This window comes from Protopterus annectens, chromosome 13.part0, assembly GCF_019279795.1.
Source record: "Protopterus annectens isolate FY-2018-M chromosome 13.part0, PAN1.0, whole genome shotgun sequence".
Classification (NCBI taxonomy): domain Eukaryota; kingdom Metazoa; phylum Chordata; order Ceratodontiformes; family Protopteridae; genus Protopterus; species Protopterus annectens.
The window spans coordinates 260344722-260368984 of record NC_056747.1 but is presented as its reverse complement, the minus strand read 5'-3'; the positions used below and the strand labels follow the sequence as shown (position 1 = coordinate 260368984).

The following is a 24263-nucleotide window of genomic DNA, read 5'->3' as shown; positions in this document are numbered from 1 at the left end:
ATAACATCTATAAATATTACTCTCATCTTACTACTCTTATTTTCAGCAACAGAAACATTTCATACCACTGCCATGGCATTGGTGTATTACATTACTACACTGAATTGGTTTTGGCAACAGTAAACAAAAACAGCCTCTACACTTTCAAGCAAAATATCTATAAATGCCCCTGAAGCAACAAGTCAACATACTAGTTTCTTCTCATACATCACCTTTTGTTTTTGGTGCATTTCCATATCAAATGTGGCACTAATGGGGTCTCATTGTAAAATAAATATTTTGATAAACTGACTACAATTTACTGCAACTAGAACATTATACTAGAGTATTAAAAAAGAAAAAGCACAGATTCTATTATACAACTAAATAGATAAAAGTTAAAGTTAAAATGTATATTCAGTTTTGTTGCACTGCTGTGTTAAAGCAAACAAACCAAACTATGCTAGACTGTACAACTTATGATATACATGCTAGACCTAAATAACCTGCTTATGAAACCCATCCAGATACATTACTACATAAAGAAAAATGTCATGGCAATCTGGCAAAATGTCGATGAACAAGTCGTAAAATTTACAAATGATGGTGCAAGTGTACTGATGTATCATCATGGGTGTAGTAATAGAACTTCAGTATTCCAGGTAGCAGGCTATGACTCCTAAAAGAAGCACCATATGTCGTAAAAAGAGGAGCACGTCACAGTATAACCACCCTGGATCAGACACTGCTTGCAGATTCAACAGCAGAAAACATCACTACACTGCTTACTTCAAACAATCATCAGTGCCTTACTGTCTAACTGGATTACTTCACACCAAATTTGTTGCCCCCTCCTTCAGCTACAGTAATGGAGAAAACTGTGCTGCACTCAAATTCTGGGCTATCTCAACAAGTGCCGTACATTATAAAATGAAAATATGGTATTAGAGCTTGTTGTAGTACAATGATTGTTTTATGGTTCTCATACTATAGCATGTCTTATTGGCAGGGGGGTCTTCTTACTGGTGTGCATTTGTTGATCTTAATATGAATAATATCCCTCTCAAGTACCTACCCCCCCCCCCCGAGCTGTTAAGACTGCCTTTAGGAAAGACTTCAGAACCACTCAACTAAACAAAACATATAAAAATCAACAGTATTTCGTCTGTCCTCAAGCAACTGCTAATGCATTTGTATCTTAAGGATCTGTCCTTGGGCTTCTTTGGTTTTCTTTACTTATTCATTATCTCTCACACAATGGATATCAAGTGGGATACCTACTACCTTCAAGTTAAATGATCTGGTTATTCTTGCATAATAAACTAAATCATAAAGCCAAATCCATGGTATGGGGGGAAAAAGCCTCGACTACTTTGCGGGTGACCAGACTTTAACTAGTGTCCCAGGTGCTTCCAGGAGAAAGCTGTGGATGACAGGAGTGAGTGACTACTCCCAGGCTCACCCATCCTAATAGGAAGTAGGGAATCATGGCTCTCTATGTGGATGCTAGCCTGGGAACTGGGTGTTTATCCAGTAAAGTTCCAAGCCAGCCAAGCTCGCTCTACCATAGTACATTCACACTAGAGACAACAAGAAACTATCCAGTAAAGTTTCAAGACAGCCAAGCTCTCTCTACCATAGTACATTCACACTAGAGACAACAAGAAACCAGCATGCTGAGGTATGCTTCCCTCTTGAGAGGTAGCAATTATGAGCTTGAAGGAGCCACTGAGGGGACAAGGTTCTCCCAACAGGAGGGAGTAGGCCTTCAAGCAAGACAAGTTAGTGGCCCACTCCCAACTGCGTGAATATTGACGAAGAATGGAGGGTGATGGTGATTTCTCGGCAGGAACAATGAGCCACACAGCTGACACTTGGCCTAGGAATAGCCTGCTCCTATTCCCACAGCATGAAAGAGCTGACTAGGTGAAGGTAAAGGTGCCACAAAAATCAAGGTCCTGGCAAGAGGGAAGTTGGTAAAATACATAGTGAATCAAGACATTCAACAAGTCCTTCTAATGAACATTAACAATGAGTTTAAGGAGAAGCACTTACAAGTACATTAACATAAATCTAAATTCATGGTGTCGGGTACTTAATCATACCTCCTTGTACAACAGCACTGAACTACTTGAAAATTATTTATAAATGTTAACTGTTAGATGTCACTAACACACTGTTGGATTAACGCTGATGCATTAATTTTAATAATTCATTAAAAATGGGGAAAAAAATTTGTCTATTCTTACTTCAAAGACCAGATCTACCTTATGCAGATGAGAATCTATTCCTTGGTTAAAGTAAAGAACTCCTATTTTGCCTCTGTTTCTTCCAAAGATGTACACATAGGTACTTGTTTAGTACTAGACAAGTGGTCTGAATGCCCACGTAGAGCCATGCATTCTAGAGAGTAAAGCCAATACACTTGCATCCCTTCTTAATATGAGTTACACTGCTAGTCCTGGGAGTAAACATATATGTACTTATACAATCATCAAGACTTAACTTAAGTGTTACATAACTTAACAAGCAAGGGAAGATTGTCCACAGGTAGATATCCTTTGGGTAACAAACTTACTCCCTCCAAGAAATCCTACTCAAGTCAAAACAAAAATTCAAAATTTTAGACTGAGTAATATTAGTGCTTTGAGAGTTCCTGAAGTGGAAAAGGTATAGTTAGACAGGTTCTCTCAAAGTCCTGAAGGAAAGATAGACATTGCCACACAGGTGGACTGGATAAGATGGAAAGTGTGAGAGAGTTTTCAGTCTGCCCAGGTAACTAAGAGAGCTTAGATCTTTGTTTCTCTACATTAGAAAAAATATCTCATCTTTCAAGCTGTATTACGTGTTTGGAAAGATATGTACCACATGAATGTTTCATCTCCCAAGCCCCTGCTTACACTTATCAAGGGTATCTGAACTTGTCAGAGATTTGGGATGCATGGCTAGGCTTAAAAATGGCCCTTGTGGTCATCTAGTAAAAACCTATGAACCTATAGGGTGGGATACTCAATGACTGTCCCAATAATGGAAGAGTACAGGGAGACAATGACATCTCTTGATGTAGAAGACATACCTTTGGCAATTAAGTGAGGAATTTAAAACTATGTTATTACTATAACTGATACCTAATTATCAAAGGACAGTGCCTTGAGTTGCTAATCAATGCCATGTCATCTAGGTCAGGTTCAAGGCTTTATCCCTCTACACCACAGAACCAGCTGCACATCCCATTGTGTTAATTATTTATTTACCCTTCTATATGTCCCACATCATTCCATTTATAAGACTCCTTATTTGCTGTTGGATGCATCTCTGTAAATACTTTACTCCTTAGACCAAACTGCACCCTACTGCTTTTTGAGCTTTACTCTTTATGTACACTTGAAAAGATTTTTGTTATATAAATTGAAATTTGCTTTTCTGTCTGGAGAGATTATGATACTAGAAGGCTCATTCTGTTATGCCTAGTTTGCTAGCTCCATGGGGCCTTCTGCTACCCATACTTTGGCTTTTGCTTTGGCATCTATTATTTTCATGGATCCTCTGTCCATTGACATGAGTCATGTCAATTAGTGCGATAGTGAGACACTCCAAATCCGAAATTAGGCAAAGCTACAAAAAGGAAAGGTGTGCTGGTAGCAAATTACCATGTCTCTGAAATAAGCTCCTACAGCCAAACTCACACTCACAGAGGCATTCTCTCAACAAGACAGCCACCCAAACACACACAGTGACAGATCCCCAGTACCTACTGGTATTTCTGGAACCAGCCTTGACCATGCTGTAAAGGTGAATAGGGGCAAAGGGGTTTATTCTGCAATCAGTCTGCAAACCCTTTCAGGTCTAGCCAAAAATAAAAAACTATTCAAAATTTTCCTCTAGCCTTGAGGAGAGCAAGACAAGATAGATGGGACAAAATGTGAGGATTTCAGGCTGCCATAACAATTATCTAGATTTACCTTTAAGATGGTAAGGGTGCTACTCTGCTCGACATGTTGTGGAAGTTTGGTCCAGAGATGAGAGATACATTGGGATATGAATCTATCACACTAGCATGTCTTATTTATCTGCTGATGAAGGCTTAGTTCCTTTAACAGAGTATTTTATGTACCAGTAGTTCTGGATCTTTTGAGGTATGAAAGGCTAGACATTGAACACTATGGTGGAGTCTGAAGTGGAGTACAGCGAAACGGCTCCCACTTTCTGCTGATAAGATTTTTGAGGCCACTGATTCTTTTATTTACGAATCTCTGAGTCCCTCAAGCTGTGTGGATTGTTTAGATAAATACATGCCAAAAGGTGCATTACATTCAATAATGGCTCTAAGATATGTAAATGGGAATCAAGACTTTTTTGGATTCTGTGAAGATGCTTTTGTGAACTAGATGTTCCAGATAAAAGGCTTACATGGCATAAACTTTCTCCCTGCAAATATAAATATCTGTACAGAGTAACAGAATCACTCTTTCAAAGTTATTCTGGTGCCATTTCCTTTTGGGAATACATAGCTAATTAATATTAGCCTTACCCCTTGGCTGCTACATTTGCCTGTGGCTTCTCCAGACAGACCATCACCACCACCATTCTCAGCCCTATGGCCTCGGGGAAGCCGTAGTAAGACAGCAGTCTATGAATCGCCAAGCTGACAATGCTGCAGAAACATTTGGAGGAAAGGCTCTTACTGCACAGTAAGCCCTTCTGAAACCCAGGGTTAAGTTTTTCAGCAAAAAATTTACTATTTCTACCATTATCACTGGTGTGTGTGTGTGTATACATGTACATACATATTTTTTTGGGGGGGGGGGTTACTCTCCCTGTCCTTTGATTTTAAATACTTAATTCTTTTTCTTCTTTTTATTCTATACATTTCTTTCTATTCACCTTTGTACTTTTAAGTAGAACTCTTGAAAAGTCTCTCTCTCTTTTTTTTTTTTTTTTTTTGCTTTTGACACCTACTGATCCAGGTAGTGCTTTGTTATGATTTGGCACTGCCTAATAATTCAGTGGATTAAGTGAATCTGTTGTCATTCCATAAGAAATCTAATTCATGCATACTGTCTGTTGTAGCACAGAATATTCTCACTTCTTATCCCAACCCTATCATATATTCACATTTAAAACAAACCTTAGTTTTTACGTTAATATCTGCCAAAGAAATTACCATTATGCATTGCATTGGTACATGGATTCCTCCTCCAGGAAACATGTCCAGTAGGATCAATGCTGGACTTAAGGACAGGAGATATGACCATAGCTGGAATGCGTTTAATGTGGTGCTGGACAAGAATGTAGACAGTCTCTTTGGGCTGGTTGAGTTTCACAGTGAAGGTTGCTAAAAGGAAATGTTGTGAGAGATAGAGATGGCTGAGATAGTTCACATTGGGAGAAATAATTGGGAAGCAGAGAACACACACCAAATTCTCAGGATGAACAGGCAAAGGAGCAGGTAAAAGAGAAACTATAATACAGAAAGATGAGGTGGCAAAAGTGGAGATAGCAAAGTACAGTATATCAGAGCCTGCACTGGTCAGGTTGGAATGGAAACTAGTACAAACAGACAGAGATCAGGGTGGTGATGAAATCTATAGATGTTACTTTTAGCAGCAGACATACACACAGGAGAACCAATGAACTGGGAGAGAGAGACTCAGGAATGAGGTGGGATGCATGGGATGCACCTTTGAGGGCAAAAAGCATTGCATATATAAGGGCTTTCATTTGAAAGGAGAGGTAAGATTAAAAAACTGAGAAAATTAAGTTAAATGCAGGCAGCAAAATATTGGGGAGCTGGAAATAATGAAAAGCAAAAGAATAGAGAAGTGAGAGACAAACTCAATAAGGAGAAGTATGGCGAGATGGAGACAAAGTAGTGCGTACAGACACTAACTCAATAGCAAGAAGGATGAAGGAGGAAAAGAAAGTACAGTTTACAGCAATCAAGCCAGACAATGGATCACATACGATAACAGACAGGTAAATAAGGGGGAAGTCTGGCCACTTATATGGAAATTTCGATAAAGGAATTAAGGACATGGTCTGGAAAGAGTGGGGGAAGCAGACACAAAAATCAAAGATCTGCTTTTCTGGACAGGTTGATGGGGAGGGCACTACTGGATACCTGAAACAGGGCAAGGCAGTGTCACTAATGGGTTCTCCATAGACTTCTACAAAATAGTGGGGATGGGAGAGAATTAATGGAACCCCCATAGCAAGTATGAGATGAGGCTCTGGCTGGATGGCACTTTTTCCCCTATGAAGATAAAACAATGGCAATGATTTATTTTGTCAAAGGGCAAGAGAAACCCCAAAGCTATTGACCCATATGCCTCTGCAATGCATATACAAATTTTCCCTACAGTGCTGGCTACTGGGTAAAACAAACTTCTATCAATGGCGGTAGTGTGAGACCAACAAGGCAGGATTTGTCAAGGGTAAGCCCATTTGCAGACCACTTATGCTGCCTACTTAATTTTGCAGAATGGACAAAATAACATGGGGAAGAAAAGGATATGTAATGTTATTTGATATGTAAGCCTTCAACACAGTAAGGTGAGGATTTCTCAAACTCAAATTCTTGTACGAGGAATTTGGAACCAAGACCTTTGCCAGAAAGGGTTTAGACGTTTTAAGAATCTCTTGGCTGTAAGATTAGCAGTTAACGGGGGATATCACATATGGAGTAGAGCTAAGGAGGACACAATGCAATGATACCCAGTATCTCTGTCCCGATCTGTTTCAGTTGTGAGCAAGCTAACCTAAAGAGTTAAGATGCATCTATGGCACTTAGGGTCACAATGGGGATCTTAGCAACCTCGATGCACATAACTGTATACTAGATGTTATAGATATATGGAAGGAATGATAGGAAACATGTTAGAGATCCTCAAAGAGTTTGATGAGCAGTCTAGACTAAAACTTCACCCAGGTAAGTCAGTAGTGGATATGGTATAGGATAACAAGGAAGTTAATTATGCTCTGATGGGGGGGGGGGGTAAAATATTTGGGATCAAAGTATTATTCTGACAAATTCTCGTGAAAATTTTTGAGGAAGCATGGACTAAAACAGTAGGAATGCTGGATACATGGACTTAAAAGGTGGGGTCATTTCTGGTGTGGATTTATATGGTTACAGTAAGAGCGGCCCTGCTACTGCTGAGAAAGCAAGTAATGGAGATGCATGGAGCTGCAATGGATTATGTCTGGAGAGGTAGTGGATAAGAATACACATGATATAGTCCATGAAAAAGGATACAGACTTCATGATATGTGGTGATACAAAGAGGCAGCAAATGTGCATTGGATGACACAGGGGTGGAAAAGCAAAAGGTTAAGCTGGGTAAAACGGATATCAAGGGCAAATGGAGTAAAGACTTGCAATGGAGATGGCCGGTACAGACGCATGGAAGGACAGGAAGAAATGCCAAGGAGACGCTCCAATATCAGGGGTAAGAGGTGTCCGAGATAAATGAACATTGGTCATGGGAAGACTAATGGGCTGAGGTGAAGACAAAGTGACATAGGAAAAGTATTCGTGGATGAAATTACGAGTGGGCAGGAAGCAAGGTGAGCTAGGTTGTTTAAGGAGGTGGTCAAGGATTTCAGAATTGCAGCTGGACTCTGGCTAGGGCACAAAGGATTGAAGGAGGTACACAGAAAGGAAAATGAGGCTAGGGTTGAAAGGAAAGAACAGGAAGAGAAGCATGAAAGGAAGTATAGTTTGATAAAATATCAAGAATAGGGTGGATATATAAAAGTATGAGCGAGAGAGCAGGTACAAAGAATATACAAAAACTAAGGGGGAGTTAGGAAAGAGAAAGTATGATGTAAAAAGAAAGTAGCCTGCAAGGTAAGGGGCAGGCTGGGAGGTTATATGCAAATAAGATTGTTATGCTGCTTGTAGAAAATGCCAGTCAGACTAAAAGAGGAAGGATGACGGAAAGAAATGCTAAAGGTACAAAAAGCCGGGAGTGGACAACTTGTACATGTAGTGGGGCTGTAAGTTGATGGCATCTTTATGGAGCAAAGTGACTACAGTGTGCCAGTTGGCACATTAATCTGCAGAAAATGTGGTGAATTTATCTATCTTGAACTGAGACTGAGGGGGGAAAAATGGGGGGGGGGGGTGTTAAGATGAAAAAAAAATGAACCAGGGAGGATCTTGTCCAAGGATGGAGTATACATGCTGAACCCAAGTAAGAAAAATAAGTGCAGTGGAGAAAGAGTAAAGGATAAGGTTGTATAACCACTGGGATACGAGAGAGAATGAGGGCAGGGAGTGATAATGAGGCAAGGTAAAGGTGGAGTGGGGTACAGGTGTGGAAGACGTTGCATGAGGCAAAAGGCAGAGGAAAACGCAGTGCTCTAACTTCTGGGGAAAGGGATTACAAAGAAAGGTAGGGAAGAGTGAGTACTACAGGCTTCCAGAGGTAATGAGGACGTTGAAAGCTACTCAGCCACATCACAAGAGTGGAAAAGAGGCAACATAAGATAACTACATAAAGGTCAGGAGTAGGGCAGCTACATCCAAAATATGAGGAAAAGTTAAGGGGGTTACTAAGAAGGGATGAAATGAAGAACAATGTGCGAAAGGATAGCAAAACAAATGGCAGGGTGGTACCATTTACAATCATTTTAGAGAGAAACAGGACATCATGTGAGGCCACGAAGTGAAACAAACGAGGATGATTTCAGCTATCTGTCATAGCATCAGAGCTAATAATAAACATCTTTGTAAGTAGCATCAGGCAAGAAGACTGTGCATACGAAACAGTACCACAAGCAGGGCTTGGTGAAGGAGGCAGCTGTCCCAGCAACAAGCTATTAGGTGTGCTTGGCAGTTGCAGTTTGGGCACGAGTGCAGTGTGGGGATTCAGCAGTCATTTAACAAGTTGTGGCTGATATTGCAGATCCTTAAATTTACTCAACAGTTTTCTGTGTTACTAACCATATAAAGGTGTTTGGCTTTGGTTAAGAAAACTATTTTTGTACTCTACTTCGAATTGACGGGTTGCCAATCTGGGGACTGTCAGAGTGCTAGCTGACTTACCTATGGGTCTGTGGCAAAGCCACACACACACAAGGGCAGGGGATAATGGGCCAATTAAAGCAAAAAGCATGGGGGGGGGTACATGAGAAGGGGTGGTTAATTAAATCAGTACCGGGTGCGGGAAAGGGGATAGAATGCAATTGGAGATGGTATAAGGAGCATGAAAGAACATAAGGCATGAAGCAATACAGTACTTTTATACACTGTGATTGTGTGTTTGAGATGGATAAACCTTTCAAATACTACCTGTAAACAAAGTATTACCTCCTATAGTCTGTGAGTAGTCAGAATAGTTTTGTTTGGGGCATGTTGTTATATAAAACAATAAAAACTGTTTAACAAAAAAAGGGAAAAAACAAATGAAAAAGTCTGAGGTGCACACAAGGTCATAAAGAAAAGCAGGCACACACTATAAGATACACAGACACACAGATTTACACTGACACACACTCTAATTGTTATGGCATCAAATCTTAACACTTCTGCAAAATTATTATCAGAAGAGCTGCAAATTAATTAACTTGCACCATTAACTTTGTTACTTTTTAAAATTTAGCTCTCAGAAACAATTTACTTTTTTCTCTTCGAAATTCTACTGCTTTTAATTTCTGCTACTTTATCCTAGATCCAACTAAGCTGTAGTTTATCTATTACACTAACTTACCTTTTTCTAGAACTTAGTTTGACAACTCCCATGAATACATAAATTAGTGATCGAAAAATAGTCAGTTATGCATGAAAAAAAACTAAAAGCACAAAGAAAACATAAAAAACTTAGAATTTTAGCAAGACTACTGCATTGCAGTAGTGCTAACTCTTGGGACTTCTGCTGCAGATGGCCAAATGACAAGCCCAACTTCGAGAGCTCTACACCCCTCCTACACTTAGCCGGACAGATGCCCTCTCCCCTGGACCTTGGGACCTCCCATGATATAGTAGGTCTGGATATCATATCCATGTTTGCAATATGTGTTATTTGTTGCAGGGTTATGTTATTTTGCCTGCAGTAGTTACAAGCCAGGGCGTAGCAACAGCAACGTGCACTAACAACTACCCTACAAAAAACATTCAGTGCTTCTGATTTCACTAAAACCTTGATTAAAAACGATCCTTGATTTATGATTTTTTTTTGTTGTTGTTTTTTTGATTTTGTTGTTGATTTGAAAAGAAATGATGTGAAAGAAAACTTTAATTAATTTTTTTTTTGCTTTTTTTTTTTTTCTGTTTTTTTAAAAATCTGTTGCACTGTTTAACAATTTGAGAAAATTGTTGCAATGTGTGTGGAGGGTGGTTGTGTTTTCTTATTTTTCTTGTTACATAGTCATTTTTGGTCTTTGTGGCTATTTTATTGAAATATTTCACCATTTACAAGTACAAAGTAAGTGAGTGGATGACAGTAATAGTTGAATTGGGCCCTACTAGGTAACTGCATTTGGCATGGGCCTATATTAGTAATTCTAACCTTCAACTAATCCCATATGTTTGACAACACATGATCGAAGTGTTTGAGTGTACATAAACACAAAAAAAAAAAAAAAAAATAACAAAACAAACAAAAAAAACCCCTGCCCCACACTAAATATATAATAACTCAGACTGCAGCATCTTCAGTGCAGAAAATTCTCATCATTTCTGCAATCATGTTACTTAAGGCTAACCCTTCTTGAAAAACTTTTGATCATATGGTTGGATCATATATATCAAATCGAATCATTAAGTGTTAGGAGTTCTTTCAAAGGAACCCACTGCTTGATATACTAAGACTTATTAGTATGAGTCATGGAATAGCACTTATTAGTATGAGTCATGGAATACTTGCATATAATAAGTCAGAATTTGATGTCAAACTAAACTTTTTTCAAAGAATGGCAACAAATCTTCAGTATGTATATATATAAGTTTGGGGGTGTGGGAAATGTAGCAGGTCTTGAGCCCCCTCAACAAAATCTTTAAAGACAAGCAAGGATATATTCAACATTTGCTGCTGTTCTTTATGAACTAATGCCTAACATTTGTTAAAACTAGTGAAGCACCGCAGTGTCACAGAAGTAAATCAGTTCATAGCATCATAACATGCCCTACAAAGTATGTTTTACTGCAAGCATATTTTTGCCTGTATCATCCTTGTGTTAAGATTGTACTGCTGCTGGCCTTGGTTTCATAGACCAGACCACCCACAGTGTTAAATTATCACCAAATAAAATAAAATAAAATCCATTACTTGCAAATAATAGAGCCTAAAAACTATAAAAAAGCACAGTACTGTTTAGCAAAAATTTTTTGATATACTTATACTTATCCTGACAGTTTCATTAGAGACACAGCTCCCAAAACATTTGTAAGTACATACACAACCAGACAGACCAGCTTTGCTGTTAGTTTCATGTCTGTGCTTATAAGAACAAAATCAGTAAATGGGATAAAATGCTGCCCCTATTACAGTCATTCCTGAATCCAGATTGCTCTGTAACCAGGGTCAGAGTTATCAAGATTAACTTAGAATTTACACAGAAGCATTTTTAAGGAAGCTTTGCCAGAGCTGGAAGCAATGAAATGAAAGTGAAGTCAACAAGTATTTGGATTCCTCACCTTGGTCATAAGAAAAGTTATGGAAGACTTCCACATATCTGCCACACGTTCTATGAAACTTTATGGAACACTCACTCAAGGCAATAACCAGAAGAAACAACTAGTTGAAGCCTTGATTGGACAAGGAAAAAATCAAAGTATTACTTGCAGTCTTTAATAGTTTGGGAAGCAGGTCAGATGTGAGGATGAGGGAAAAGAGAAGGGCCATGATTAAGAAAACAAGTATTGCAGTGGATTGGAAGGTGCATGACAGAATACAAGATGGGTACCTATTTAGGAAGTAGAGTTCCTGGGTTAGAAAGAACAGCATTAATGAGAGAGCAAGCGTCTGAGGAAGCTGAAGAAGAATAAAGCTGATGGCCAAGTCTTGAGACAAGGTGGAGAAACAGAAGACAGATAAGGGAACAGGAAAGCCAAGGACTAGGCTGAAATGCCTTATTTAAGTACTCTCTCCTGGACAGACTAAAACCAAGTTTCCAGATGACAAAACCTTACTGAAGAGAGAGACAAAAGCAAATACATACAATGTAAAGGGGTACTACCCCATCAAGGAGCTAGACATTAAAAGAGAAAAAGAACAAGAAGAAGTTAAAATGTGCAGGAGGTCCTTTAAAACCACCTGCCTCAAAGCAACAAGCTAGGAGAACGGGAACTTCATGGGTACAAACAGATTACCAGCATCACGGACAAGCACCCTCATACTGCAACAAGGGCCTACCAAATGTTAATTAATTATGATTTTCTTAAATGCAATAATTTAAATAAGCTTTACATACTGTGGCTAACTCAGTTAGGAATATCTCACAGAATGGATAGAACAATATTATTGCAGAAGGGACTCTGCACAATTTTAGGAGGAAATGGATACTGGAGAGTGCCGACATATAATGACCAGCACGGCATCCTCCTGAAGTAGCAAAATACATTTGTGCTGTTGTACTATAGGTGGGTTCTGCTGACCAATCATGCAAACAGGCCCAACCTGCAGACAAAAGAATACCAAAAGTCAAGTTATGGTTACTGCATTTTTTTTGTTTTTGCTTTTTTTTTTTTTTAAGCCTGCTCTGCTGTCTGGAACACATCAGAGAAAGAAAGAAGTTTAATCTGAAGCTACAAGATGTCATTTACAAGCTTTGTCTATATTTTACTCATTTTTGTTTTCGGCAAGATTAAGAAGAATTTTTTTGTCAGGTAGATCGCAAATGCTTGTGACGGCAGAGAGACTGAGAAGTTATTGAGAATGTAATGTGTTGGCCTATTTTAAACATTCCATACACAGTACCCTTGTCAGAAATATTACGGGGACAGAGTATTGTAAGATGTGTATTATTTTCAGCTGGGATACATGATCTGAACTGCCTAGTCTTAGTAACGCCTACGTTTAATGCTATTATCTGCCAAAAAAAGCAATTAAAAAATGGAAATTAAAATCTAAACCAACTGTAACTGAAGTACTGAATATTGTAAAGGAGATCAAAGAACTGTAGGTGGTATCTTTAAAGAAGGGAAGGAAAAATTTACATACAAATAGATTGAGTTTGTGGGAACAATACATGCAGAATAATGTTCAAGAGGAGGACTGAACTTTAAGGGAGGCAGGAATTGAACAATTTAAGTAATGTTGGAGTAAATGAAAATTGTTAGAAAGAAAACGTGTATACTGTAGGATAATAACAATGGAACTGCATGTAGTGCTTGCTTTCTATAACTGTATGTGTACAGACTAATTTTTTAAATGTCACTTTAAAATGATGTTTAAAATAAAGAATACATTTCTGAAGTAAAACCTGACAGTTTTTTTTAGATATAACAGAAGGTTGCTGTGTTGTGAAACTTGATTCAAAATGTTTAAACAATAGCTGCCTGCAGAATATGAAAGTTAAACTATAACTGCACTTTAGAGCTGAACAAATTAATACTGTGTGCTTTTCGTACAGCACTAAAATATTCTGCCTGCTTTAGACAATGTTTATCACTTGCTCAATGGCCTGAAGTTTTCCCCAATGTGGAACAAACCAAATATTGTCCAGCACCATTTTTTATACCAGGAAAAACAGTTCTCCTCTTCACATTCCTCACTATTTAATTTGACCAGGGTTAGTTTACTAGTAAGAATGCATAATCCTCTTGGCATTATAATATAATTTTGCATACTCTGTTAAATGTAATGCACATTTGCAATACTTATGATAAGACTATGAACTTTGTTAGGGAAAAAAAATGCTGCATCTTAATAGAAGGAATACCTCCAGTTGATAAAAGGAGATGCAGTGGAGATGGCAAAGCTCCCTGGAATAGCTGTGTTCGAGGCAGCCATGATGATGTAAAAGTGAAAAGAGATGGACTATTGTTGGACTATTGTGCAGCCTGAAACTGGTCTGCCCAGGAAAACAGGAAGGCTGTACAAGAAATGTGTAGGTAGCAAAAAAATAAAATTAAAACCTGCCACCAAAACTTGCTCCTTACTGTAACACAAGATGAATGCTGTAGTGCAGTTCTGACCTCCATATAGCCAGCAGGACTGATGCATAAAGGCAGAAGAATGGTTGTTGTCTTTTGGCATTTTCCGGTTAGGGGTCGCCACAGCGGAACTCCGGTTCACTAATAATTGACAGTAGATTTCCACAAACGCCAAGGTGCCAGCTTGACGTTCAACCTTCAATGAAGGCATTCCCATTTACGCATGTCTTTCGAACACCCAACCAACCGTGGGGAGGACATGCAGACTCCACACAGAAGGCACTCCCCGCACTCCAGCAGAGAATCGAATGGGAGAACCTCTTGCTGTGAAGCAACAATGCTACCGCTGCACCAAAGGCAGAAGAATGGTAGCACAGATTAAGTAGCTTTGAATGGGCTTTGGATACAGTCATCTTTTCGCATAAAGAAACCCAATATAATGTGTTACATATTTTATAGGTCCATACAAACAAGTATTTGGTAGGGTGTAAACATAATGTTGGTGATTTTTACTGTTTGGTTCAGTATGGCTGGCATGGTAAGTGAGATGATCTCTTTGAAAAATTATTCTACCATCAAAAATGAATTCAAACAGTCTAGGTCTGTAGGAGGATAGAAGCCACTTCTAACTGTACTTTATCACAAAATATAGTACAGCTGTTGTGTTGGGCCATAAAGGTTAGATAACTCAAGAAATACATGAACAAGGGAGTGAGGAATTATCTCACCTTAGACAGATTCTTAAGAACAAGCACATTCCCTCTTCTCTGCCCATTTAGGATCTGCTGTCTTTCCTTGTTGACATCATCATCTTCTTCTCCCAGAGGTGGTAGTTTTACAGAAAAAGGCCTACAGAAAAAAAACAAATATAACTAATATTCTGTGTCATTTCAAAGATAGGCTGTTAGACACTCAGTGAAATGCAGTAAGCAGCAATGAACTTCAAGGTGGGTGACAAAAATGTAAACAGCTGTATGATGGTGGTATTCTTAAAAATATCTGAGGCATTCTGGAATAACAAATCTGAAGAAGGCCACACGCTAATGACTCTTAATAATGATATTCTTTGAAAGAAATATCCATCTGCCAGTGGTATGAATATCATAAAACAAGTGTATAAATCCATTTTTTTCTGGCAGTCCTCAGTGGAAAACATTCAGCAGTTAAAACTTTCATTACTATGGCCAAAATTCGAATGCCACAGTCAATCAGGAAATTTTGACAGCACTAGTATTATAAAGCTTGTGGGTGAGCAATAAAATGATTATTTTGTCGTAGGCGTCATGGACTAGTTAATGTGAAAAAGAAAAGGTCACATGGAGAACTCAATAAGTTAAAAGCACAACAGTCTACAGTTCAGGAAAGCAAAATGTAGATGCATCATAACATTAACCCACCCATACAAATAAACCACAGTATACAAGTGCAAATTATAACAAAAAGAGAAACCTGGTATATGATGCTGCGGACTTGAGCACTACACCAGCTCTCACAGCAATATTAGACAGGCTTGCTAGGAAGAGGAGTACGCATTACACAGTGCAAGCAGAACCAGCATTTCCACTCCTGCATTAAATAAATGCCTGCACCTCCATTTTCTACAATCACTGTATCAATAAAATTACTGCTGAAATAGTTACCTGGCTTTAGATAAGTGATTTACTTATTTTGGAAGGAGAAGTTGGAATTTGAAGCAAAACTCTAGCAAGGCAGTACAATTACTAATAGAATAACTAACATAAGAGAAACAGAGGGGCTGTTAGCATTATGGGAATCCAGTCACTAAAGGTACTAGGTAAGGAAAAGAAGAGGGGAAGGTGTTTGGCAAAGTAAGAAATGGTTCCAGATCTAAATCTCACATGGATATGCAAAACACTGTCCAAGGTGTTTCCCAAAAGGAGAAGGATGCCTATGTACTGAGTCCTGCGGATAGAAATGATTTGGTGGAAGAGATTACAGAACAGCTAATAGAAAGATTTAGAGGTGGGAGCAGTTTATTGGGGCTCGAGTATGGTGGCGCACACAAAAATATTCCCAAACCAAACTGCAGTTGTAGGATGCAGAGGATAAGGCATTTGAAATGCTCTAGCTCAGGGTGTAAGACAGACAGCAGTGGATTGGGATAAAGGATGGCTGTGGAAGAGTTTAATGAGCTGCAGCATGGAGAAGGAATTCTATTTAGTCCTCAATGGACTGCCTTATAGAAGCAGGAAATGGAAAGGCAGATCCGTGCCTTTAAACAAACTGGAAGCAGAGGGAACAAGAGCTGCTGCAAACATGGGAAGTCAGACCAGGGATGGATGAAGCAGCAAAAGGGGACAACAGTAGGGCAGCAACAGCAGCAGACAAGGGCAATGAAGGCAATGGTAAGAGGATGGAAGGACAAAAGGGGTATGTGGAAAGGCAAGTGAAGGCAAGATAGGAAGAAAAAGAAAAAGTTGGAGGAATCAGGAAGAGGTTAAATAGGCTGGTAAAAGAAGCAAAAAGGATGACAGCAAGGCAATAGGCAGCAATAGGATAACAGAAACAATAAAAAGCAGCTTAGAACAGACAGCAAAGGCCATCTAAGGGTGGGAGGGAAGAGGAGTAGCCCAGTAACAAATGGGATAAAGACAAGCAGAGAATGGGAGGGGTAAGAGAGGCAAGGTACTACTCTAATGCCAGAAAACTAAGTAAGAAGATAGTCAGACTGAAATCACTGACCACTGGAAGGAATGCAGACTAGGTTGGGTAATTGGACCAATTACACACGGTAAAAGGGAAAAGATCCAAAGCACATGATACAGGATGTTTAAAAATGATAGGGTAGAAAAAGATGGGGTGGGCAGACTTAAGCCGGGTAAGGGTTACAAGAAAAGTTGACAGAGTATGGAGAAACTGCACAGAAGGAGAATAAGAAACAGTTGAAGGAGGCAGTAGACAGAAAGCAGTTCAAAGTAACCTATGCGGCAAAAAAGTCGGTAAAGGCTAAAAGGGAAAGCCTCAGTAAGCTACCTCAGAATAAAGTTGCTAGAGGCTACAGAGGTAAAACTGGTACATTAAGTAATATAATCTGCAAGGCTTCTAGTGCAAATACAAATTAGGATAGATTAGTAAGGAACAAGACAATAGGACAGGCAGGGAAAGAGCAGGTACTTATGATGGAAAACTTCCATCTTTTTGAGAAACACTGGAGTATTTTTTTTTATTAAGAGTGAACAGATATAACAGACTTATTGTGGTATTGGACTTGGATGGGTTTGAACAAAAGGTAACAGCAGCAAACAAAGACGGAAAAATCCTTGGTTTCATTCTATGTAGGGGGGATGAAGTTACAAGACCTACAGGCTAGAGCTTCACTGGTCAACAGGGACACTCAACAGTGTGGTCCAAACTGGTCAAGGAAAGAACCAAACAAAGATCAGGGTTTGAGACTACACAGGGTTAAATAAGAAAAAATAAAGGGTTGATAAACATGGTGCCTGATAGAGGGGAGAAGAGCACAGGAGTGGAACTGCTATGAAATATCAAAATGGAATAATTTGGGGGGGGGGGTATGGAGAAAAAGATTAAGGTGAATGGTCTCGGACACCAGAGTACAAGGAGACACTCAACAGTCTAACAATCACTCAACGCTGACTGCATCCAAGATTATGCAGTATTGAATAGTGACCCAGGCGCTGTAGGAACCAGAGTGGGGAGAATGGCAATTGGCTGCTAATGAAAGTCTACACATCGGGGTGGGGGGGGTCTGCCCGACCCTCTGCACTGCCAACATCAGCAGGCAGCAATATGGGCGGAGATGTGCACCTCCAAAAGGCTGTGTTCATATGCAGCAGCTGTGCTTAAACCCAAACACTGAAGGCAAAAGGGAGAAAAATGACAAAAAAAATCAACCCACAGATGATCAAGATGACGAGGAGGAGAAAATGGTCATGGTTCATCAGGAATATTAAGATATCTATATAAAAGATAACAAAAGGCACTACTGCAATTGGAGGCAAAAGGGGGTGACAACTAAAAAGCAGAACAATTTGTCCATAAGAAGGGTAAAAACAGTACAGGGAAGAAAGATCAACAGAAGACATTAAGGAAAGAAGGTATTTTTGTGTGCAAGAAAAAGGAAGAAGGCCAATAGGAAAGCTAACAACTTAGTGGAAGGGTAGAATGTAGAACAAGAATCAGTAATAACTACTTGATATCAGTATTTACTGGGAAAAGGAAGGGACAAGCACTGATCTGTGAGGGTAGGCAGGTGGAAGGGAGGGGTAAAAAAGGATAATGACAGAAAAAGGACAGGGTGGGCCATCAGGGTCACTGAAGGAGGATATGGTGCAGGAACCAGATGGGATCTCATCTAGGATCTTAAAAAGGTGCAGCTGAAGTACTGTCCAGTGCTTTACTAGAAATACTCAATTCATCCGTTAGAGAAAGTGTGTGCCCAGGAGACTGTTGGCAGACTATAGTGGTACCACTCAACAAAGACTGAGGAAAAACACAGCCCAGAAAGCTACAGGCTGGTGAGCCTAACTTCAGTCATCAACAAAAATCAGCGAAAGGATTCCAAAGTCATGACTCGAGAGGTTCTGGGGATAAAATGGAGCTCCAGCTTGGTTTCACAATGGACAGCTGCTACCAGACTAACTGATTTAGTTTTATGAATGAGTGACACGCAGAAGTAATCCTATCAGTGTGATTTATCACAACTTTACCAAACACTACAGGCTCCTTAAAAATGATGTGTGGTGGTAGCAACCATTGCAAATGGGTGAAGAAGTGGTTAGAGGAGTTTGTGTTAATTAGTTGGAGCAATCAAGATGGGAAATCAGTGACAAGATGTGTTCTGTGGGAGACAGCCCTAGGCTATTTTCTACTTAATATGTACCTCTGACCTCATGCAGGATGTGGAAAACTGGACCAATCTCTCTGCTAATGATACAAAAGTTTGACATTACTATTACAAAAAAGGCAAAGTCTGAAGAGACAGGTGTCATGGTGTAACAGGTGCTAACTGCAATTCAACCTTTCTAAGTCTGTAAAGTACACTTCAGATAAGTTATGCACTTGGTGATTTAGAAAACGATTTTGGGATGATTATTAAAGTGACTACGAACCATCAGGCTCAGTGAGAAACAGCTGCAGCTAAAGCAAACTAGATGCTGGAGTGCACAACTAGGGGATGGAATCCACAGAGAGGAAGGTGATGATGTCCTTCTAATCAGGCACTGGTAAGGTCAGTGCAGAAACCTGCATATTGCACACAGTTCTGGATGCCTTACAGTGAGAAGGAAGTTACTGTATTAGAAAGAGTGCAATGGGAGGCAATGAAGATAAGAGGAATTGAACGCATGATGGATGAAGCGAGGCTGACCTCTTATCACTACTGAAGGGGAGAGCTAGGGGAACAAGGTAACAATCTGTTAGGCACTAAAAGGGGAGATGGTAAGGATAGAGTTAGGAAGAGGGATTCATGCCCATGAGGTCAAGGGAAAACAAGTTATAACCTACAGGTCATGAAATATATTTTCTCAGAAAGGGTGGTAGACAAGTGGAACCAACCATCAGAAAGGTCGGCACAGGTTAATACAGTTAAGGGTCAGGGTTTTAAAACAGCTTAGAATTCCTGGACAGGTGAACTGGAAGAGGAGTAGCAGTTGCTTTTTCAGCTTCAACAGCTGGGCAAACAAAATAAACTTATAGTTTCCTGCCAATTTATTGTTGTGTCCTTCGGCTTTTCCCGGTTAGGGGTCGCCACAGTGGAACTCCGGTCCGCTAATGATTGGTAGTTGATTTTTACATGCCGAGTTACCAGCTCTGATGCACAACCTTCAACGAAGGTACGCCCATTCATGCATGTCTCCACGCACAAGATGCTCTAGCTGAGAATCGAACCGGACAGAGTCTTACTATGAGGCAACAATGCTACCGCAGCACCACCACCGCAGGTAAGTAATGAAACTTTACAGTAAGTACTAGAAATGACAAACATGGCTGTGGGGATGTAAGTAGTAAAGGAAAGGGATACAAGCAACTAACATTTTGCAATAAACAACCAACCATAATTATGTGACAGCAACAGTACACAAAGAATCTAAAAATCTGCTCCTGTTGCACAGACAAATTTGTCAGTAGCACTCAAAAAACAAAATTTGCATCAAAACTCACCTGATTCTGATGAAAAATTTATACTGTATTAACAGAGTGAAAATGAAGAAGATAAGTCCCTGAACAGCCATGGCAAACATATTCTTTCCAACAAGATCCCAGGACAAAGGAGACACAAAGTGACTTTCGCCTATGGAAAAAGAATAAGGTTGTTTAATAGTATAACAATGAAAAAAGTACAATAAAGGTAGAAAACATTTTGTCATTCTGACAACTGCCATTTGTTTATCACATGATTATGCCTTTAGTATAACATTTGATATTACTAAACATGGAGGTATCCAGGCACCCTAAACTGTCTTTCCCCACAGGACATATTCAAAAGGGACAGAACACAACCCACAGCTCATCTATTCCATTCTGGCAGGTCTAAGTATCCAACGAGCCAGGATCAATTTCTGAAAGGAGCTTAAGTCAAGCTTAGGAACTGTATGCAAAGAATGTTATTAGCGATTATATGACTCATTAATACAGTCACAACACAGAGAACAGTGTGGTACAGCAGTAAAACCAGTACCCAGAATACAAAATATACATCGAAACATAACATGATTCTGGAAAATAGTGCTGCAGTTTACAGCAGTTACATCAGTAATGGCGCATTAGGCTCTTGTGATGGTGTGGAATGTTCCTGGGTAACAACAAAGTTGGATACAACAGTGAAGTGACATTGTGTGGTAAAGAAACTCTATCTTTACATGACGCTTTTGCCCTCACTTTCCAATGGTTGCTAACTTACTTTGATTTTATAGCTACATTAGTGAGCTACAAATATCTCATTAATTTGGACTCATAGCTACTAAATGAACACCAAACACTTCAGCATACAGTATTATTGCCAGCCCTAACATCAATACCAAAACAAAGCATTAAACTCCTGCACCCCTCACATCCAAATTGCTCTATACATGCAGTTTTACGGCTGCTCCATATTGAGGGTAAATATAAAACTTCTGAAAAGCCAAAATCACACTTGGAATCAGTACATTTTGTGACTAAAACACAGATGACTAAATGGCTTGGATTAGAATCCATGCCTTAGCTGACATTTCATTCTATGCTCCAATTCTTTCAGCTACCCTTGGACCACTCACCACAGATGGGAAATGGAAGGTAATTCACCAGCAGATTTTACCATGGCCTTCATGACTACATAACTAAGCAAAAGCATGCGCCTCCAGCTGCACTGATGTCTTGTTTCCAAAGACCAAGGAGACTTTATCTAGTGTGGTGTTCATAAAATATGCTGACAATAGTCAACACGACTAAATCACCTAGAGCCAGTTTTTACATCATTGAGTTGCTAGCCCTTACATGGTGAGTAGTCTATGATTTATGTTTTCCTAACTAGAGGAATATTATGAGAAACAGTTGATGCCCAAAACAGTTGGTCAATACAACTCTCTTCACCCAACAGGCATCATCTAGAGTCTGTGCTGCTGCCCATAAGTCCATTCTTGGGTGAATTTGAGACAGAAACACCCAGCATGTATTTAGGACGTGTGAGGAACCCTACAGGAAAGACATGCAAACCCCATACAGGCAAATGCCAGAGATCAAGATCGAATCTTGTACCTTATGCAGGAGGCAAAGCAGCAAATACCCTTGCACTCAAGAAAACTGCAAAATCGAATCCATCAGAGCTGAGGAGAAGATGTGAGGAGATAAGAGGGTGTAGGTGTCTGGATGGGGAAAATGGAAGGCAGAGAGTTCCTTGGGGAAGAGAGTAATAATTGCAACATGGGGGAAGGTTATTGACTTATTAATATGCTAGGAGATGCAGAGGATAAGCCCATTTCATCAGATTCATAACGTTCCAGCTGCTTACTAACGCTTCTGGTTTGAGTTTTTATTTTAATGCTCAGCACTATGTGTGCAATGGATTGGGAGACATAACTGCATGTTAAAAATCATTCCACTTTTGTGCTATCTTAAAATAATGCAACATAACATTCTCTTCAGTTATAAGAGAAAACCTTAATTTTCTGCAGGTCTCATATGGACCCAAACATCTCCATAATCAAGTTAATGGTAGATTTTTAACCGTAATGTAATTCTCTTATCTCTGGCTGCAGTTTAGTTCTATGATTGCTGTACTGCAAGCCTGGTGGCAGCAGGCTGCACATTGTTATATGCTCTGCATTTTAACTTTTAGTTAAATTTAAATTTTATTTCAGATCAAATGGTTTATCGTGCTTTTACCATCTCTATTACTTCTGAATGCCAGTTTTAATTATGCTGCTAGGCAGTATCCGATGTCAGCTAGTACTTTATTTCAACACATTTTTTTTCAGAATTTTCAACAGTACTTTATTCAGAACCTGGAGTATGGGTGATCTACCAGCCTTTTTTTGCACGTGCTTCACCCCTGCTACTGACGATCATCAGCCCCTCCTGACTAATCAACCCATGTGTTCCCTCTTCGTTTAGGGTGAGAATTGACCAACTGGGGCCATCATTAAGGCAGCCACTAGAGATGGTTTGAGGGTTTTTACTTATGGCCCTAAGTGTCCATTCAGTGTTCATCCAAGCAGGGGAAGAGGACATGCGATGAGGTGATCATGCCAGTCATACCTTACTTTCATACTCCCAGCCCCGAAGCACAGGAAAGGACTCCCTGATCTCCAACAGTGAAACTGCAACTCACATGTGTGCTCTCCAGGAGAGGTGAGCAGGCCATGCCCCTTAAGTTTCTCCTCCCAACCAGACTCCTCCTGTGATGGGACCACTGATCAAAACCCTGTTATTTGGGTTGCAATCAGGGCTCCATCTCTCTACACAATGCAGTAAAGCCTCTATCAGTCTCTTTTTAAGTCCTTCATACTGAGCTGGTATTATTTTAAGATTTGGAAGCATTTTACTTGACCTGACTTTAGTCCATCCCTGCTAATGTTCCACTTGTTTTGTTCTCTACATTTTATGACTTTTCTGAGTGGTAGGATGCTTTGATTCCTGTGTGGCTCCGAGTCTCCTTTTACATGCTGTTACTGCACGTCAACACAGCTACATTCCCATTTAACAACTCGTGACTTAGCTGATGCTTGTCAGTCTGTCTACTGATTAACACACAGCAGTAACACTAGTGACCTCCTTATCATGAAGGTGAGCTCCTTAAAGTGATAAATCAGTGGTTATATTCCAGTTTGGTCTTCCCTGATATGTCTGAAGTATCTGCCAATGTGGACCACAGAACCTTGATGGAGCATCTCTGAACTCACTGCAGCTTAACTTCCATAGTTCTAGGATGGCTCACCTCTTGTGTTCCAATTTGCACTCAAGTGGTTGCTGGAGTGAATTACGGCACTTACCTACTAAGTTGTGGAGTTCCTCGGGGCACTATCTTAGCATTGTTACTGTTTGCTGTGTACAATACTGTTAAGGAAGATAACATGTAATAGAAGTATTAGCCATGAGTGTTATACCAGTTACACTCAGTTATACCTTTATTTATTAGGCATTTAAGCAAGTCATTGCCACTACAGAAGACTGATCAGGTGTTACTTTAGTGTGCACAACCTCAAATTGAAATTAACCGAACTTCAACCAAGCAAAGACAACTGACATGCCTGTGCATGCCACCATTCATCTGTCAAGGTACTACCCCCAGCACTCACTCTCTCACACACAATATATTTATGAAGGGAAATAATTTGGAATTTTTATCTTCTGTGTAGGATCTTGGGAATGGATCACAGTGATAGACTCACAATTAATGACCATGTGTCAACCATTATCAAGACACATTATTTACATCTGAAGTATATGTGGATTAAGCACTACATTCGTTCCAAGGACCTGTAAGGATCCCCTGCCTAGGCAGCATTACAACCTAAGGTTTTGGTATACTGGCTGGACGTCGGGCTACCATAGGCAGAGGGTGCCTACTGTAAGGAAAACTGCAAGTAGTAAGATTTTACACAGCTGGACTTTCATGTTCTCCTGTCTTCCTGCTTGGACAGCTGTAATACCCTTTACTTCTGGCTTGCAGGTGGTGACATGGAAAATGTTACAGCAAGAGCCGAACTCCATATTCTACACAATT

The 24263-nt window shown here is 39.7% G+C and overlaps 1 protein-coding gene across 1 annotated transcript in view; it reads right to left on the bottom strand.

Moving 5' to 3' along the window:
• ABCA7 (ATP binding cassette subfamily A member 7) overlaps positions 1 to 24263 on the bottom strand; it is an 882362-nt gene that overhangs the window by 92376 nt on the left and 765723 nt on the right. The window contains exons 40-41 of the mRNA XM_044053819.1: positions 20222 to 20351; positions 14806 to 14926 (exon numbers count right to left, since the gene is read on the bottom strand). Of these exons, the coding sequence (XP_043909754.1) occupies positions 14806 to 14926; positions 20222 to 20351 (251 nt within the window). The remainder of the gene's footprint in view (positions 1 to 14805; positions 14927 to 20221; positions 20352 to 24263) is intronic.